Source organism: Heterodontus francisci, chromosome 13 (assembly GCF_036365525.1).
Source record: "Heterodontus francisci isolate sHetFra1 chromosome 13, sHetFra1.hap1, whole genome shotgun sequence".
Lineage (NCBI taxonomy): Eukaryota > Metazoa > Chordata > Chondrichthyes > Heterodontiformes > Heterodontidae > Heterodontus > Heterodontus francisci.
Window position 1 is genome coordinate 86,026,352 of NC_090383.1, and position 18,463 is coordinate 86,044,814.

At 41.4% G+C, this 18,463-nt stretch overlaps 1 protein-coding gene across 2 annotated transcripts in view; it reads left to right on the forward strand.

Annotated features, from left to right (window-relative positions):
* The window catches only part of ubr2 (ubiquitin protein ligase E3 component n-recognin 2), a 177,306-nt gene that overhangs the window by 95,761 nt on the left and 63,082 nt on the right, over nucleotides 1-18,463 (forward strand). For both annotated transcript variants that reach the window (XM_068045124.1, XM_068045123.1), the window contains exons 13-15: nucleotides 430-529; nucleotides 6,020-6,148; nucleotides 8,223-8,406. In XM_068045124.1, the coding sequence (XP_067901225.1) occupies nucleotides 430-529; nucleotides 6,020-6,148; nucleotides 8,223-8,406 (413 nt within the window). The remainder of the gene's footprint in view (nucleotides 1-429; nucleotides 530-6,019; nucleotides 6,149-8,222; nucleotides 8,407-18,463) is intronic.

Sequence of the window (18,463 nt, forward strand, 5' to 3'; positions counted from 1 at the left end):
CAGGGCTTGAAGCCCTTTAAAAATGGCGCCTGCGCGTTGACACCGTTACAGGGGACAGAGCACCCACCCCCTTTACGTCTTCGGGGGCGGCTGCTCTGCTGCCTCCATTTACATGAGGCCCCCATGTGAAATATCACGAGGGCTCAGTGATGGCCGCTCCACATGGGCAGACCGCCAACTTCAAAGCGCGCCACCACGATTTGCAGAGCGCTAGTAAATTTCAGGCCATAGTGTCTTCGTTTTGCAGATTGCTGCATTTGTAATTTGTGTAGTGCAGTCTTTTTGCTTGAGTTTATACCCACACTCAATTGGTAGTGTCAAGACAGGAATAATTTTTTCATATTTTTGGCATTGGAATGGAGTACAAGTACCTGTTCTTCGAAATACTTTATTAAAATTCCATTTCTAATAGTGCTTTTTTCTTTACAGGTATGTATTGGTTAGCAAACCCATAGAGTGGACAGACAAACTACGGGAGAAGTTTCTGGAAGGCTTTGAGGTCTTCTTGCAGTTATTAAAACGCATGCAGGTTGGTTCTGAATTTTTACTTCAAAAAAAAAATGTCAGGACATAAACAGGTAATTCATTCCAAATGGAAATAATTTCAACTTAATGTATTATTGCCATTAAATTTTCTTATCACACTTAATTTTTCAGAACAATGCAAAGACAAAAGCATGATTTGTTTTTATGAAGTGCTTTTCCTTAGCTTGCATAGCTTAAATAAATCCAGCTGAACAAGACCACGGAATAACTTTTCAGGTGCATGTAGACCTTCGCACTTTGGTTGTGTTCCTTTCAACAGTAGGAAGGTTCAGGCCAATATGATTGAATTGCCAAGTGCATGTGAAAATGTCATACTGGACACATTTTTGAAAAAAGGTTAATATCCATGGGTCTTGAGAGAATTGGGGCGTTTGTGGAGAGGAAAGAAACTAGCATTAAAAACTGAAAGTCCTATCTTGGGCATGTACAGTAAGGACAATAATTTCTTAATCCAGGTGGAAAAGCTGGATATGTCTTAAATGTGGGAGGTACTTTTTACAGGTTGAAGAGTGGGAACCCAGAACAAAACATAGTAGGAAGGAGTATGAGCAGAGGACTATACCTTCTGTAGTGTTAAGTTACATTTATGATGTTGAGGGACAAATATTTCCTTCTTCAAATATGAACAACTTGCCTGCTCATTTTAAAAATCCAATTTTAATAATGCTGCCTAAAACTCCTTGTAAGAAATATGTTGGAGAATGTTTTTATACCATTGCTCAGATTGAGACAATTTCTTTAATAATTTTAAGTCAGTTTTCCTCACCCTGCATGGTGTTTGAACATGTATGGTTTTGGTGTCCTCAGAACTGGGACCTTCTGTTAATGAGCGAACCCCCAGAACATCAATGGATTGTCTTTTCATCCATCTTGGAGTTATACAGAATGGAGTTTAGCATGTCCTGCTGAGATTACTTGAGTGAAAGGAGGGTGAACTTTCAGGTGCCCAGTATAAGGTCATTAAATTAGCTGAGTTAGAATATCCTTGTTAGTGCAGTATATGAGTTTCCCAACTGAATCTCAAAAGCAACAGCTACTTGTATTTATATAGCATCTTCAACATAAAATGTCCCAAGGTGCTTCGTGGGTGTTAAAAAAAACAAAATGTGACATTAAGCCATATAAGAGGTATTAAGGTGATGACCAAAAGCTTGGTCAAAGCGATTGGTTTTACGGAGCATCTTAAAGGAGGATAATGAGGCAGAGAGGTTTAGGGAAGGAATTCCAGAGCTTAGGACCCAGGCAGCTGAAAGCATGGCCTTCCGTGGTGGAGCAATTAAAATTGAGGATGCCCAAGAGGCCAAAATTATAGGAGCGCAGATATCTCAGAGGGGGCTGGAGATTTCAGAATTAAGAAGGGACAAGGCCTTGAAAGGATTTCCTAATCATTTGGCAGAATCAGACAGAGTGTGAAATAGTCATTTTTTACTTGGGATTTAATGTGAGCAATTGGTGATTACCAGCCCACTTTTAAGGCTGGTGAACTTTAAAGGTATTTCATAAACATATTGACCATTTGGAATTGAGGGCGGTTTTCTTGGCTCTTCTGGACCTCGGTTGGAACTGACATGTTAGCTAATGGTTGAGCAGCACAACAGTTGTGTACATAGTTAACCTTTCCGGCAATCCGTATGCAGAATTCGGTGAAAAGTATGTTTAGAGGGAACACAGATGATCAGTGAACAATGAAATAATTACACTGGGAGATTCTATAAACAAAGGAAGACTTGCATTTATATAGTGCCTTTCACAACCTCCAGACATCCAAAGCATTTGGCAGCCAATTAAGTACTTCTGAAGTGTAGCCGACATCATGCAGGAATAATGACCAAATGATCTATTTTAGTGATGCTTGAATGATAAATATTGGCCAGGGCATCCAGGAAAACTCTCTTGCTCTTGTCGAAATAGTGCCACAGAATCTTTTACATCCACCTGAGAAGGCAGATGGGGCTTCAGTTTAATGTTTCATCCAAAAGATGACATCTGTGTCGGTGCAGCACTCGCTCAATGCTGTATCAGTCTAGATTTTATGCTCAAGTGTCTGGAGTGGGACTTGAGCCCGACAACTTCTGACTCCAAGACAAAAGTGCTTTCAAGCAACAGATTAAACAGATATATGCCACTGAGTTAAATTCAGATCCACATTGGATCATGTTTCTTGGTTGGAATGGCAATTTCTGCACCTTGATACAGTCAGTTTCCATCTGAATGCGTGGCTTTTGAAAGAGATAGGTTTTTGTGGTAAATTATTGCAGTTTAAGCAGTGCTTCTCCTACCCCAAAGTCTCTACAGTGTGAATGGAACAAATTTGTATTTTGTGAAATCAGTCTCAATATCCTGTGTTTTGTGTTGTGTTTAGAGTATCTGCATTTCCTTAGCTGTGGCTTGAATGTCAATTCCATAAATCCTCATCTCTGGATAAGTCTGCCAGTAAATCATAGATTACAAAAGGAGGCTTAATGGATGACCATCTGATCATGTAATATTTGCTGCTTTAGAATTTTGGAGTATGCCTTTGGAGGCATGCATTCTTATGAGATAACATTGCTTATCATGGGAAGACTGACTCCTTGGGCCACTTTGAAACATGCTGGGGACATTTGTGAACTTAGCATCGGCTAATGGCCAAAACAAAGCTTTTGATGTGTCTGGTAAGGATTTGCTTGGTTTCTGAATGTGATGGTCTCCTCATTGAGAAGGACAAGCACTCTCCTCTTGGGCTAATACTGCATAAGGATCCATGTTTATGGATTATGTTGCAATGAAGATGGGAAATAGAATTACCTGCCTTGTAAAATTAATTTTGTTTTATGATTAGAAATATTCTTTCCATTGCATACGTTACACACATTAACTCAGTTTCTTTCTCCACAGATGCTGCTGAGAATTTCTAGCATTTTCTGTTTTAATTTACATTACATGTATTCATCTAACTGGCTGTAGTCTATCCCTTTTGAAACAGTAATTTTGTGATATATTTACTATATTGTTCTGCACATAATAATTGATGCTCAGGAGAGACTCTTTTCCACAGCCACTGATGCCAAAACACTTCAAGGGATGTTTATGTTGTGATTTTCTTGTTGGTTGCATTGGTCTGTTCTAGTGCTGTGTGGATGATGATTCTGTTGGAAGAATGAAGACGACCGTACTGACTTGCTACACAGAGTGGTATATTTTCAAACTTAAATTGATAGAAAAGTATTTTCTGATGTACAAAGGCAATAGAAAGGCAAATTATCATCTAAATGGAGAGAAACTTCAGAGTGCCTTGGTGTCGAGGGATCTGGGTGTCCTTGTGCTTGAATCGCAGAAAACTAGTCTGCAGGTACAGCAGGTAATAAGGAAGGCAAATGGAATTTTGGCATTGCTAAAGGAATAGAGTCCAAAAGTAGGGAAGTGTTGCTGCAACTGTACAAGGCATTACTGAGACCGCACCTGGAGTATTGCACACAGTTTTGGTCCCCTTACTTGAGGGATGAGGTTGCATTGGAGGCAGTTCAGAGGAGGTTCACTGGATTGATTCCAGAGATGAGGGGTTTGTCTTATGAAGAGAGATTGAGCAGATTAGGCCTTTACTCTTGAACATTTAGAAGAATGAGAGGAGATCTAATTGAGGTATACAAGATGATTAAGGGGATTGACAAAGTAGACGTAGAGAGGATGTTTCCTCTGGTGGGGCAATATAGAACGAGAGGTCATTGTTTTAGGATAAGGGGTAGCAGATTTAAAACAGAGATGAGGAAAAATTACTTCTCTCAAAGGGTCGTGAATCTGTGGAATTCACTACCCTGGAGTGCGGTGGATGCCAGGACATTGAGTAAATTGAAGGAGGAGATAGACAGATTTTTAATTCATAAAGGGTTTGAAGTGTTATGGAGAACAGGCAGGGAAGCAGAGTTAAGGCCGAGATGCGATCAGCCACAATCATATTGAATGGCGGAGCAGGCTCGAGGGGCTGAATTGCCTACTCCTGCTCCTAGTTCTTAAGTTATGTTCTTATGTCATAAATAGTTGCAGAGGTGAAGTGCTCCTATCTGTTGCTTTAATTTTTTTTGAATTGATGATAGAGAGAGGTGAAGAAGTACTGTAAGCCAAAGCTTATGAAATGTGGCAAAACAATGTAGAAACTGGTCTGATAAAATATAAGCTTAACAAATTTCTTAAGTTGGCCTCTTGTGCCAGAAATGGTTGCATTTTCCCTGTACAAGACTGAGTCTGAATGTCAGTTAAAACATATAGCAGAACTCACAAATTTCGTGGCTGTTTCTGGGTGCTCAGTATGTCTAACTATGATCATGCATTCTCAGCAGCAAAAAAAAAAGAAAAGCTGATTGTTTTATGTTCAAGATTTTAATAAAAACTTCTATCAAGGGATATGGGGAGCAGGCAAGGAAGTGGAATTGAAGTAGAAGATGAGCCATGATCGTATTAAAGGACGGAGGAGGCTCGAGGGCATGCATTGTCTATTCCTGCTCCTTTTGTGTTCTTCTGAACTGTTTACTTCAAATTGTTGCCCTATCTGATGTCCTGCTACAAACTCTGTTCCCTAGTCACTGAATACATCCCCCTCCCTGGCAAATGCCTGAGACTGAGTTAGAATGTTTGCAACCTTGATGTCATATTTGACTTGAAGTGAGCTTCCAACCATGTATCAAAACTGTTACTGAGACTGCCTATTTCCATCTCTGTAACATCTCCTGACTCTGCCCTGCCACAGTTTACCTGCTGCTAAAACCGTCATCTATACATTTGTTACCAATAGACTTGACTATTTCATTGCACTCCTGGCCAGCTTCCCCACATTCTACCCTCCATAAACTTGAAGTCATCCAAGACTCTGCTGCCCGTGTCCTTAATTGCATCATGTTCCATTTACCTACCGCCCCTGTGCTCGCTGACTGAGATTGGCTCCGGTAAAGCAACACCTCGATTTTAAAATCCTCATCCTTATTTTCAAATCCCTCCGTGGCCTTGCCCTTCCCTATCTCTGTAATCTCGTTCAACCCCCAGATACCTGCGCTCCTCTAATTCTGGCCTCTTGAGCATTCCCGATTTCAGTTGCTTCACTGTTAACAGCCATTCCTTCAGCTGCTTGGGCCCTAAGCTCTTCTGGAATTCTTTCCCTTAACTGTTTCACCTCCCCACCTCTCTTTTTCTCCTTTATGGCACTCCTTAAAACCTACCTCTTTGGCCTAACTTTCAGTCATCTTCCCTAATATCTCCTCATGTGGCTTGGTGCCATATTTTGTTCTATAATGCTCCTGTGAGGCGCCATGAGACATTTTATTACATTAAAGGTGCTGGATAAACGCAAGTTGTGTTTGTTGTCTAATTTACAATCCATTTCACTTAGCTATTTCTTCAAGTCACGAGCTACTTTTATACACTCAATAATTGTTAAATTTTTAACCGGACTTGTTCACATTAACATTTGTGTCTTCCATAAATTTCTTCTTGTCTTTTGCAGGGAATGGATCCAGTAACAAGACAAGTTGGTCAACACATAGAGATGGAACCAGAGTGGGAAGCAGCATTTACATTACAGATGAAGCTCACACACATTATTTCTATGATGCAGGAATGGTGTGCCTCAGATGTAAGTCTCAATTCAGCGTAGTATTTCATCTTGCATAGTGTTGCTCATGGACAACGTCTTTTAAAAGATAATCTTTAACGTTTAAATGGTTGACATCTCTTACTCATAAATTTGAACTCCTTGCTAATTCAGGAGCCCAGGCATTATGTGGCCCAGACCTTGAACTTAGTGTTTACAGTAGTTGAATATTCAAATACAACTTTAAAATGATGATTTCAACTTGATTAAACCTTCAGTTGGTACGGTGCGATAGCTGACTCCTGCTTTTTGGGATGTAATTCTCCAATCTGATTCGTTACTGCAAAGAATTTGGCTGTTAGCGCACTGTTAGGATAAACCAATCTGAAAACCTACACTCGGGCAGATATACATAGAGAAAAGTAATTTGGTTTGAACCATTATTTATGGAACAGGAGAAATTGGATAGGCTTTTATTCCCAAGTCAAACTTCTGCTTTGTACGTTTCTGTAAGAAAACTAACCTAGTCAAATACACAACTTCATCTCATAAGTTTAGGTTTCCATGTCAAATTTTAGTTTTATCAGTACTGCACAAATTTTGCAAAACGAACAAGTGAAATGTTGTTTAAAGTTTTTTTTTCGATGTATAATGCCTAAGTTACACAGTATTGTTTTTGCTCTAGTAAAGTTGAGACTTATTTTTTATTTATGTGGAATACTTGTTTGAAGACTGAAGCATACTACATGGTTTAAAGTACATGAACAGATGCTTAATGCTGTTAGAATTATTTAGAAGTTATAACCTGGAAACGAGCCATTCGGCCCAACCCCTCACAGTTGGTGTTTATCCTCTATACACGTCGTAATTTGAATCCCTTGTGCCTGCCCTGTTCCCGTATCCCTTTATTCCTTTTTCCCTTTATTTACTTATCTAACAAATTCTTAAACGTGACGTGGTCTTTGCTTCAATCATTAGGGCATTCCATAGCGTCACAATCCTCTGGATAACCATTTCTGCTGCTCACTATCCTAAATCTCTTGCATTAATCTTGTATCTATGTCCCCTCATTCTCGATCCCTGAATCGCTAGAAACAGCCTTCAGTATTAGATGTGGTATTTTCATCAGGTGCTTACTGCACTTTCTACTTTCGCCTTACATTTATATGAAACAAATTTAATTTATTGTTATGCACAAAACTAATTCTGCCTCTATCTGCCTATATACAAGATTGCAGTGTAATATGGTCAATACCTTAACCCTCCAAAGCTGTACCAAATCCATCTGAATTCTTCTATGAAGTTCTCTTTTCTGCATTCTTCCAGTTAGCGTTTTTCATTGTGCTTATCCAGTTGACATAGCATTGACAAATAGAACATTTTTTTCTGTTCTCACGAGCCATTTCCAGTATTGAGTACTGCAAGCTTAGATATGATACAGTTGTAATTCCATTCTGACAAGTCTGGAATAAATGCATATGGATTTTGCTCATTAGATGAAAATTTTGGGAAATTATATTGCAATGCACTTTTTTTTTTTAAGATCACACACAGGATCTACTAAGTTTCTATCCTGAATCATTTAATTTTGCACTTCAAAATCAAACAATTGATGCTGGCCCACTGGTGTCAACCTTCACAATGTTGTTTCACTGATTACAATAGGATGCTTCCACTGAAACATATACTCCAAAAATTATAGTAATTTTGTTTGCAGGAAAACAAATGTTAAAGGAAACAATTGTTAGCAAATGTACTTAATTCCGATATGGCTAGATATAGGATGGGGATATCTGCAGAAGTTGCAATGTGTAAAATACTGTAAGCACTTTGTCAACAATGATATGTAGGGCATCTTCTCGGTGTTTTTTCCATTGCAGGTTCCAATCTATTCACAATTAGCCGATTATGATTTTGATAACTTTTCTTATCACAACTGAAATTAATTTTTCAGCACTATTTTGTAATCCTTGCGAAACTCCCGTTAGAGTCTCTGCTTCTAAGAGATACTGTTTAAATGAAACTGAAGTCTTCACAATTCAGTTCATCAGTATATCTGTGATCTGTGTTTAATATTTTGTTAAACTAATCTTGTTTCATTTCCTTTTTATTCCAGGAAAGGGTTCTTATTGAAGCCTACCGGAAGTGTTTGATTGTTTTATTACAATGTCAGAGTGGGCCATGTGATGGTGAACAGCCTATCACTTTGAGTATGTGTGGGCATACATTGGACAGTGTACAGTATCGTGTTTCTCAGCATCAAGTCAGTATCCATTTGCCAGTTTCCCGTTTGTTTTCAGGTAATTATGCACGCACTTTTAAAAAGGAGAGGATAAAATTGAAATAAAAGAAAATGCTGGAAATATTCAGGTCAGGGAGCATCTGTGGAGAGCGAAGTAGAGTTAAGGTATCAGGTCATTGACCTTTCATTCTGCCTAACATATTTTAAAAAGCTAGGGCCTGGGTGAGACCTCCTTTAATTGCTCAGACACAGATCCATCAAAGAATGAATTCTATAGCCTGTTAAAAAGTGAAGTTTCCTTCTAGACTGCTAATATCAGTTTCAGGAGAGATATTTCATTCACCTAGCAACTCGAGCTAGGTGAGTGATTAAATTAAATAAATGGCGCAAAGACAGGTGTAGGAAACTATTAACATTTAGAAACTGATGAACTGAAAAGATTTCTGGTGTGTTCCTTTTACAAGAAATGCTTATTCATGATATAGGACAGGAAGCCATAATTAGAAGTGTGTTCAATGGGGAATGGATAACTGGTCATTGTTAGCACGAATATTAGAATGGGCAAATTGCATCTTGCTAATTGCCGAGTTTCTATGTGGTCAGACTATATAGCTTCGCATTAACAAAATGGTGGACCCAAGGCAGTTGAAATGCCAAGAAATCTTTTTAAAAATCTACCTGTGTTAGTTGGAAGAGAGTCAGCCACAAGGGAGCAGTTGAGATCCTTCAGAAACGTCAGTTTCTTGCATCAAAAGCCTTTCAGATTGTTTTACTGACTGATCTCAGAAACAGCAAAGTTAGGAGCCTCAACTTGAGACCTATTGTTCACCACCAGTGTCCAGCATCATTCAATATCCAGATTTTTCCAGGCCTTATTTATTCAATTTAGCTAAGGTTCATAGGAAACACCTGAACATGCAAAATATCAGTTTTCAAACTGTTATTAGCAGGGCCTATGCCTTAAAGGCACGGTTAATCAATCCTGCAGTCTTCAGAATTATTTGTAGCCCAACCAATAGATGGCTTCTTTGCTGTCCACTCTTTTTATTTTATTAGTTCAGGAATAAATAATCAAAATGCCCCCTACTAAGCATGGATCCCTATCGATTACGTACAGCAAGTTAGCGCAGCCAAACTTGTTCATGCAGAGTTTGTTCGTAATCCAAGGCCAAACTGGGACATCCTCAGCACCGTTGGTCCTTAGCCATTTCCTTCGTCATGGCAGGAGTTTGCTCCCCCTTCAGGATATTCTCTTGACTCCTTCCTGGAGTTTTGGCGACTGATGATAGTCCTGATTTGGTGTCATTTATGTTTCTCCCACTCTTCGCCACATTCCATTCTGCACATGCACTCTTTGCAGCTGCTCGTTGGAACCTCACAGATCTCCTATAGAAGCCAGTTACACAGAGCACTGCAAATATAGCCTCATCACTATCAGTAGGTGTATTTTTCTCAATTATGCTAATTTGACTGATTCCATCTATTCCAATTTTACCCCATTACATTTATTGGGTGAAGAGAAAGTGGGGAGAGTGATGAGGGTTTTACAAGAATAAGTTAACAGAAAACAGCGCTGGGCGTATTTTATATCTGAATTGTGTAAGAGCTAGATTTTGTTCTTCCTGGGCTTTCAGTAAGCCAAGTCGAACCCTGTCTTCAAATATTGGCCTTGGTAGTCTTGTAGATAATGGATAGGCTTTAAGTTGTCAGAAAGTGTGGCACTCGTCACAGTGTACCCAGCATCTGCCTGCTCTTTTGGTCACGATGGTGATATGCTGGTTCAGTTCAACTTCTGGCCAGTTGTGACCTCCAGGATGTGGATCTTGTTGGGGCATTTGGCAATGCAGGTGTCATTGAAGTTCAAGAGGATGTGTCTGAGCTTTCTGTCGATCGTGATGGTCATTATGCAGCATTATTTAATATGGCGGGTATGTTATCTGCCTTATGTCTTTGATAATATTTGGATGTTGAGGCTTCTTCTTTGAGGTCCTCTTGCATTGATGGCTTGCAGCTGTGAGGACTGGCCCCTGACCAGCATCAACAACTTCTATTTTTTCTTGCACCGTCAACATTGCAAAATGTCTCCAAGGTGCTTGACGAGATTGTTATCAATAAAGACATTTTTGGCACCAAGTCATAAGATGATATCAGGGCCGATGACCAAAAGCTTGTTCAAAGGGGTAGGTTTTGAGGAGCATCTTGAAAGAGGAGAGAGACGTAGGAACCTGGGAGCACGAGTCGGCCATTCGTTTCTTCGAGCCTGCTCCGCCATTCGATAAGATCATTGCTGATCTGATTGTGGTCTCAACTGCACTTTGCTGTCTGCCCCCCATAACCCTTGACTCCCTTGCCTATCAAGAATCAATCTAACTCAGCCTTGAATAAATTCAATGACCCAGCCTCCACTGTTTTCTGGGGAGGAGAGTTCCACAGACTAATGACCCTCAGAGAAAGATTTTCTCCTCATCTCCATCTTAAAAGGGAGACCTCTTATTTTTAAATAGTGTTTCCTAGTGCTAATCTCCCCCACAAGAGGTAACATCCTCCCAGTGTCTGGCCTATCAAGTCCCTTCAGGATCTTGAATTTTTCACCATTCGTTCTTCCAAACGCCAGTAGGTAAAGGCCCAACCTGTTCAGCCTTTCTTCAAAAGATATGTCCTTCATCCCAAGAAAGAGTCAAGTGAACCTTCTCTGAACTGCCTCTAATGCAATTATATCTTTTGTCAAATAAGGAGGCCAAAACTGTACACAGTACTCCAGATGTGGTCTCACCAAGGCCCTGTATAGTGCAGTAAAACTTTCCTACTTTTATATTCCATTCCCCTTGCCATAAATGCCAACATTCCATTTGTCTTCCTAATCACTTGTACCTGCATAGTAACCTTTTGAGATTCATGTACCAGGGCACCTGGATCCCTCTGTAGCACTGAGTTCTGCATCTCTCTCCATTTAACCAGTATACTGCTTTTCTGTTCTTCCTGTCAAAGTGGACAAGTTCACATTTTCCCACATTATACGCCATTTATCAAATTTTTTTCCCACTCATTTAACCTATCTATATCCCTTTGTAGATTTTTTTACCTGCTCCTTGATTACCTACTTTCCTTCGTGTCATAGGCAAATTTAGCTACTATACATTTGGTCCCCCAAGTCTTTTATATAGATTGTTAATAGTTGACCTGTTTAACCCATCATTTGAGTCCTCTAACTTCCCAAAGGAGGTTTCAGATAACCAGACAGTAGGGTCATCTGTCTGCAATGCCAGTTCAGCCTCCTCTGATGGAGCTGGTTTGGCCATGAACTGGGTCACCACACAGTCAAGAAAAATGCTAGGCACCTTTTCCTGTAACTGCTCTGTCTCCCTGACTTCTTTTGATCTCTCTAAAACCACTGGGGAAGCTGCCACCTTCGTCCCTGCCAGTTCATTACCCAGGAGCAGGTCGACCCCGTTCACAGGTAAACTAGGGACAATCCCCACAGTTACTGGTTCTGAAACAAGGTTGCACTCTAGGTGTACCCGGTATAAAGGTATGGGCATATACTTTCCTCCGATACCCTTTACTAGCACTCTAGCATTCAGTGTACTCTTAGGGGGAAAGGTCATGCGTTTTCCCAGGAGAAGGGATTGGGTGGCCCCTTTATTCTTAAGTATGACTATGGGCTTATGCGCCTCACTCGAGGGGTATAGGGTCACTTTTCCTCTAGACACCAAGTCCTGGTAACTCTCGGGGATTTTATTAAGTTTTCCCGCACTCTCTGGTAGGTTACTGGGTTTTACTGCTGCGCTAAAGCCACAGCCTGGGTCTGCTGTGCTTTCTATCAGGGCCCTTTTTTCTGCACTGGTCTGGTGTACTCTGACTAAATCTATGGGTTTTCCCCATAAGTTCCAGCAGTCAGCTTGTGAATAAGTGTATAATCATTGCTACCTGCCTGGCTCTTGGAACCTTTTGTTCCTCCACGTGGTTTCTTATGAAATGGGGAAGCGAGCTTTAGAGCTCCTTGAGGAGAATCACCTCTCTGAGGTTTTCATTGTGTCATGCAGGCCCCCACCTGCCAAGAATGAGGCACATATATTTCGCCACATGGATATTAAATTTTATTATTGTTGCTGGGAAGAAAAGAAGGCCTATCACAAGGGGTTGCCAAGCCACTGACTGGAAAGACATTTTTGCATACTCGCAGACAGTGCTGGAACGAAGGGACCAGTCCCTGCTCCCCAATACACAACCAGACGTGGTCAGACCAGTTTCGTCACATGACTAACTGGCTGTTGGGAGTTCTTTAAATTTGAACTTGTCACAGAGTTTGAAACTAGCAGGAAAGCTCTTGACTCCTGAACTGAGAACATCTCTCTTCTGTCCACTCTCATCTCTTTCGCACGGAATTGAAGACGCATGAATTCCAACAGAGAAAAGTCTCCAACGGTGAACAAGGTTTAAGAAGAATACTGGGCCCCAATGAAAAGCAAGACTACCTACAATCAAAGATTCTACAGCAAGCTTCAAGCACAGTAACAAACCCTCTTCGGAGATTGCCTCAAACGACTTTATTTTTCTTCTCTCTGCTGTCTCTGTTTGCATGTGCGTATCTGGGGCGCAGCGTGTATCCGTAAGCGTTAACCGAATTAGCGTTCAAGTTTTAATAAATTTCACTTTTCTTCTTTAAACCTAAGAAAGCCTGTTTGTGCTCATTTCTTGGTCTTACAATTGGAAAGTGGTGAACGAGGATTCACCAAGGGGGAGCTCAAAACACAGTGTGTTTAAAAATTAAAACCCTGTTAAAATAAGACCAGGTGAAGGCTTAGAAAGACCCCGAGATACCTCTCTCGCCTGGTCGTAACAATAGGTAGACTCAAGTTGTTTAACCCTTTCAAACTTGATACAAGTTTATCCCAGCTGCTTTCAGAGAGTTTGGAAGTTTTGTCGGTACGCCTCCGGTACTAGCTCATGCGCCCAGGATAGCATTTTTAGCCATCTCATAATCTGATGAACACTCATCAGGCAACAGTGAATAAACCTCATGGGCTTATCCTGTTAGTTTGCTTTGTAGTAAGTGTCCAGCTGTCTCCTGGCCACTTCAACTGTTTTGCAAGCTTTTAAAAACAGATGAAAAATGCTTCCACATCCTCCTCATTGAACTTTGGTATCAACTGGGAGAACTTTAAGAGCTCAGCACCCGGTCCTGAGCTTGGAGTAACTCCCTTACTAGTGGTGCTTTCACTGGGTACATTGGGTCTTCCCCTATTCAGTTCGAACTGTTTAACTCCCTTTGGAAAGCTCTTTCTTTTTCCCGTTCCTCCCTTTCTTTTTCCCGTTCCTCCCTTTCTTTTTCCCGTTCCTCCCTTTCTTTTTCCCGTTCCTCCCTTTCTTTTTCCCGTTCCTCCCTTTCTTTTTCCCGTTCCTCCCTTTCTTTTTCCCGTTCCTCCCTTTCTTTTTCCCGTTCCTCCCTTTCTTTTTCCCGTTCCTCCCTTTCTTTTTCCCGTTCCTCCCTTTCTTTTTCCCGTTCCTCCCTTTCTTTTTCCCGTTCCTCCCTTTCTTTTTCCCGTTCCTCCCTTTCTTTTTCCCGTTCCTCCCTTTCTTTTTCCCGTTCCTCCCTTTCTTTTTCCCGTTCCTCCCTTTCTTTTTCCCGTTCCTCCCTTTCTTTTTCCCGTTCCTCCCTTTCTTTTTCCCGTTCCTCCCTTTCTTTTTCCCGTTCCTCCCTTTCTTTTTCCCGTTCCTCCCTTTCTTTTTCCCGTTCCTCCCTTTCTTTTTCCCGTTCCTCCCTTTCTTTTTCCCGTTCCTGGAATTCTCTCGCTGTCTCTCATTCCGAATGGATCGTTCCCTCCTCGACACCCTGGTCCGCACCTTCCCATGCAATCACAGGAGGTGTAATAGCTCCTCTACATTGGGGAGACCAAACGCAGATTGGGTGACTGCTTTGCAGGGCACCTCCGCTCAGCATGACCCTGAGCTTCCGGTTGCTTGCCATTTCAACACACCGCCCTGCTCTCATGCCCACATATCTGTCCTGGGCTTGCTGCAGTGATTCAGTGAACATCAATGCAAACTCGAGGGACAGCATCTCATTTACTGATTCGGCACGCTACAGCCTACCAGACTGAAAAATTGAGTTCAATCATTTCAGAGCATGACAGGCCCCCCTTTTTATTTTAAATTTTTTTTTCTTTTTTCTCATTTTTATTTTATTTTAGTTTCTTAATTTTTTTTACCTTGCGCATGCCCACGTTTTTTTTCATGTTTGTGCTTTTGTCCAGGGCTATTCATCTTTCTGTCTATTAACACCCTCTCTGCACTAAGGCTTTGTCTTTCAGCACACCAGTAACATGTCCTTTGCCTTTGCTCCATGACCACCTTGTCAGTTATTCTCTGTGACCCTCTGTCCTATTAACACCTTTCCTTTTGTTCTCTCTTGCCCCACCCTTGCTTTATTTGCTTAAAACCTATTACATTTCTAACCTTTGCCAGTTCTGAAAAGGGTCACTGACCTGAAACGTTAACTCTGCTTCTCTCTCCACAGATGCTGCCAGACCTGCTGAGTATTTCCAGCATTTCTTGTTTTTATTTCAGATTTCCAGCATCTGTAGTATTTTTGTTTTCTCCTGGTTCCAGTGTCAGTATTAAAATGGCTGGCCACAAGTTTTAGGATTTCGGATTTCCTAGTTTTTGGGCGGAAAGTAATCTCTAACTGCCCAGCTACATTCCTCAACTCTTCAAATAGGGCTTTTAACCTGACCCAAAATACTTCACTCTCTTCTAGGAAGGTCCTGGCCTTGAATGTGGACATTTTAGTACTCTAGCACTGAAAACCACAAGAAAACCTGTATTGAAGTTTTTAAATTATTGCTAGGGATCAATTTGTTTTCCCACCTCCAATTTCCCATTTGTCTTTGGATTTGGTCCCAGACGTGAGCCTCCAAATGTTTGTTGCAGTCAAGTGAGGAGGGGTTGAAGGGCTTCCCTCTTTTCCCCCTTCTTGTTAGACCACAACAGGTTTAATTAATTCTTAAGGTGGATGTACTGGCCAATTCAGTAGGTGTTTGATTACTTACTTGCTATGCTCATAACAAGAATCAATTGGACAGATTTTCATGCGTTTAACCAAGAGGTTAGCTTTATTGTACCTAATAAAGTTGGTATTGAACTAATAAAAATAATAAACAACGCACCAACTTTCACACTCAAGCTAGAGGTTCACACACGCAAACACAAATAGGTTACAGAGGGGGAAAGGTGGATTGGTTGAGTTAGAGTCCATCATAAAAGCTGTATATCTGTGGCGATTGGTGATTTGGCTGGCTTCTAGCTGAATTCAGTGATCCTGAGGCTTTTAGTTTGAAGAGGTAGCTGAATGGTGCGGTGAGTGTCTTGGAGATAGCAATGCGGAGTGTTTCCTTCAACTGGGTTTCTGATTGTAGCCAGAGTATGCAACGAAGGTCAGTCAACAGCAGGATTTGAAAGCTTTCAAGCTGGAATGGAGAGAGAGGGATCCCCACTTAGGGTCTTCCCATGTCAGAGTCCAGTTGCTACTCCAGCTTAAAACTACAGATGGGGAGGGGCTTGTCACATGACAGTCACTCAGTGATTCAAACATAGCCGTTGGCAGTATTTCCCTGCTTGCTGAAAGAACAGGTAGTTCCTTTAAACGTCCTGGGTCTTGGTTCTTGCTGGGAAATGCACGGACATTTTGTCTCCCTCCTCACAGTTCTTTGCAATGGAGAATACAGTGTAGCAAACTAGGTGAACATCTTAAGCTGAAAGGATGATTTTGCTGGCAGCTTGTCTCTTTAAAAATGTCTTTGGAGATCTGAATTTATATATTTTCAATCAGTCAATTAAAGAAAATTATCATTCATCAAAACACATTGGCGTAACAGAAATCCAAGTATACCACGGCGACAGGTTCCCTTTTATCCACCTTGCTTATTAGTTCCTCAAAGGGCTCTAATAAATTAGTGAAACATGATTTCCCTTTCACAAAACCATGTTGACTTTGTCTGATCCCATTATGATTTTCTAAGTATCCTGCTATAACCACCATAATAATGGATTCTTGAAATTTCCCTATGACAGATGTTAAGGTAACTGGCCACAGTTTCCTGCTTTCTATCTCCCTCCTTTCCTGAATAAAGGTGTTACATTTGTATTTTGCAATCTGCTGGGACTCTTAAAGAAGCTAAGCAATTTTGGAAGATTATAATCAATGCCTCTACTATCTCTGCAGCCACTTCTTTTAAGACCCTAGGATCCACCCAGTCTAATCCCACCTTCCAGCATTTGGTCCGTAGCCCTACAGATTACGACACTTGAGGTGCATCTCGGGAGTTGAGGGTTTCTACCTCTACTGCCCTTTCAGGCAGTGAGTTACAGATCCCCACCACCCTCTGGGTAAAAAACGTTTTCTCATCTACCCTCTAAATCTATTCCCCCTAGTCACTGACCTCTCTGCTAAGGTGAACATGCCCTTCATCTCCACTCTATCCAGGCCTCTCAAAATTTTGTATATTTCAATCAGATCTCCCCTCAGCTTTTTCCAAGGAGAACGACCCCAGCCTATCCAATCTTTCCTCATAGCTGCATTTTTCTAGTCCTGGCAACATCCTCGTAAATCTCCTCTGTACCCTCTCTAGTGCAATTACATCTTTTCTGTAATGAGGGGACCAGAACTGCGCACAATACTCGAGGTGTGGTCCAACAATAATTTATACAGTTCCAGCATAGCATCCCTGCCCTTATATTCTATACCTCCACTAATAAAGGAAAGGATTCCATGTCCCTTCTTAACCATCTTATTGACCTGTTCTACCTTCAGGGATCTGTGGACATTCACTCCAAGGTCCCTCACTTCCCCTACACTAAGTATTTTCCTATTAATCTTGTATTCCTTTGCCTTGTTTGACCTCCCCAAATGCATCGCCTCACACTTCTCCGGGTTGAATGCCATTTGCCACTTTTCTGCCCATCTGACCAGTCCATTGATATCTTTCTGCAGCCTACAGCTATCCTCCTCGCTATCTACCACATGACCAATCTTTTTGTCACCTGCAAACTTCTTGATCATGCCCCCCACATTTACATCCAAATCATTAATATATGCCACTAAAAGCAAGGGACCCGGTACTGAGCCCTGCGGTACGCTGCTGGAAACAGTCCTCCAGTCACAAAAACACCCATCAGCCATTACCCTTTGTTTCCTGCCACTGAGCCAATTTCGTATCCACCTTGGTACATTTCCCTGGATCCCATGGGCTTTTTTTTTTAACCAGTCTGCCATGTGGGACCTTGTCGAAAGCCTTGCTAAAATCCATGTAGACCACACCAACTGTACCACCCTCATCTATCCTCGATAGTACTTCAAAGTCTCTCAGAATAGATTCCAATAATTTGCCCACGACTGTGGTTAGACTGACTGGCCTATAATTATTCAGTCTATTTGTCACTGCCTTTTAAGCAGAGGTACCTGTTGGCAGTTCTCCAATCCTCTGGCACCACACCTATATCCATTGAGGACTGGAAAATGATGGTCAGACCTTCCACTAGTTCTTGCTTCTTTTAACAGCCTGGGGTACATTTTATCCGGCCCTGTTGATTTATCAACTTTCAAGGATGCTAATCCCATTAATACTTCATCTCTCCCTATGTTTGGGCAGAAAAATGGCAGATGGAGTTCAATCAGGGCAAATGCGAGGTGATGCATTTTGGAAGATCCAATTCAAGAGTGAACTATACAGTAAATGGAAAAGTCCTGGGGAAAATTAATGTACAGAGAGATTTGGGTGTTCAGGTCCATTGTTCCCTGAAGGTGGCAACACAGGTCAATAGGGTGGTCAAGAAGGCATACGGCATGCTTTCCTTCATCGGACGGGGTATTGAGTACAAGAGTTGGCAGGTCATGTTACAGTTGTATAAGACTTTGGGTCGGCCACATTTGGAATACTGCGTGCAGTTCTGGTCGCCACATTACCAAAAGGATGTGGATGCTTTGGAGAGGGTGCAGAGGAGGTTCACCAGGATGTTGCCTGGTATGGAGGGCGCTAGCTATGAAGAGAGGTTGAGCAGATTAGGATTATTTTCATTAGAAAGACGGAGGTTGAGGGGGGACCTGATTGAGGTGTACA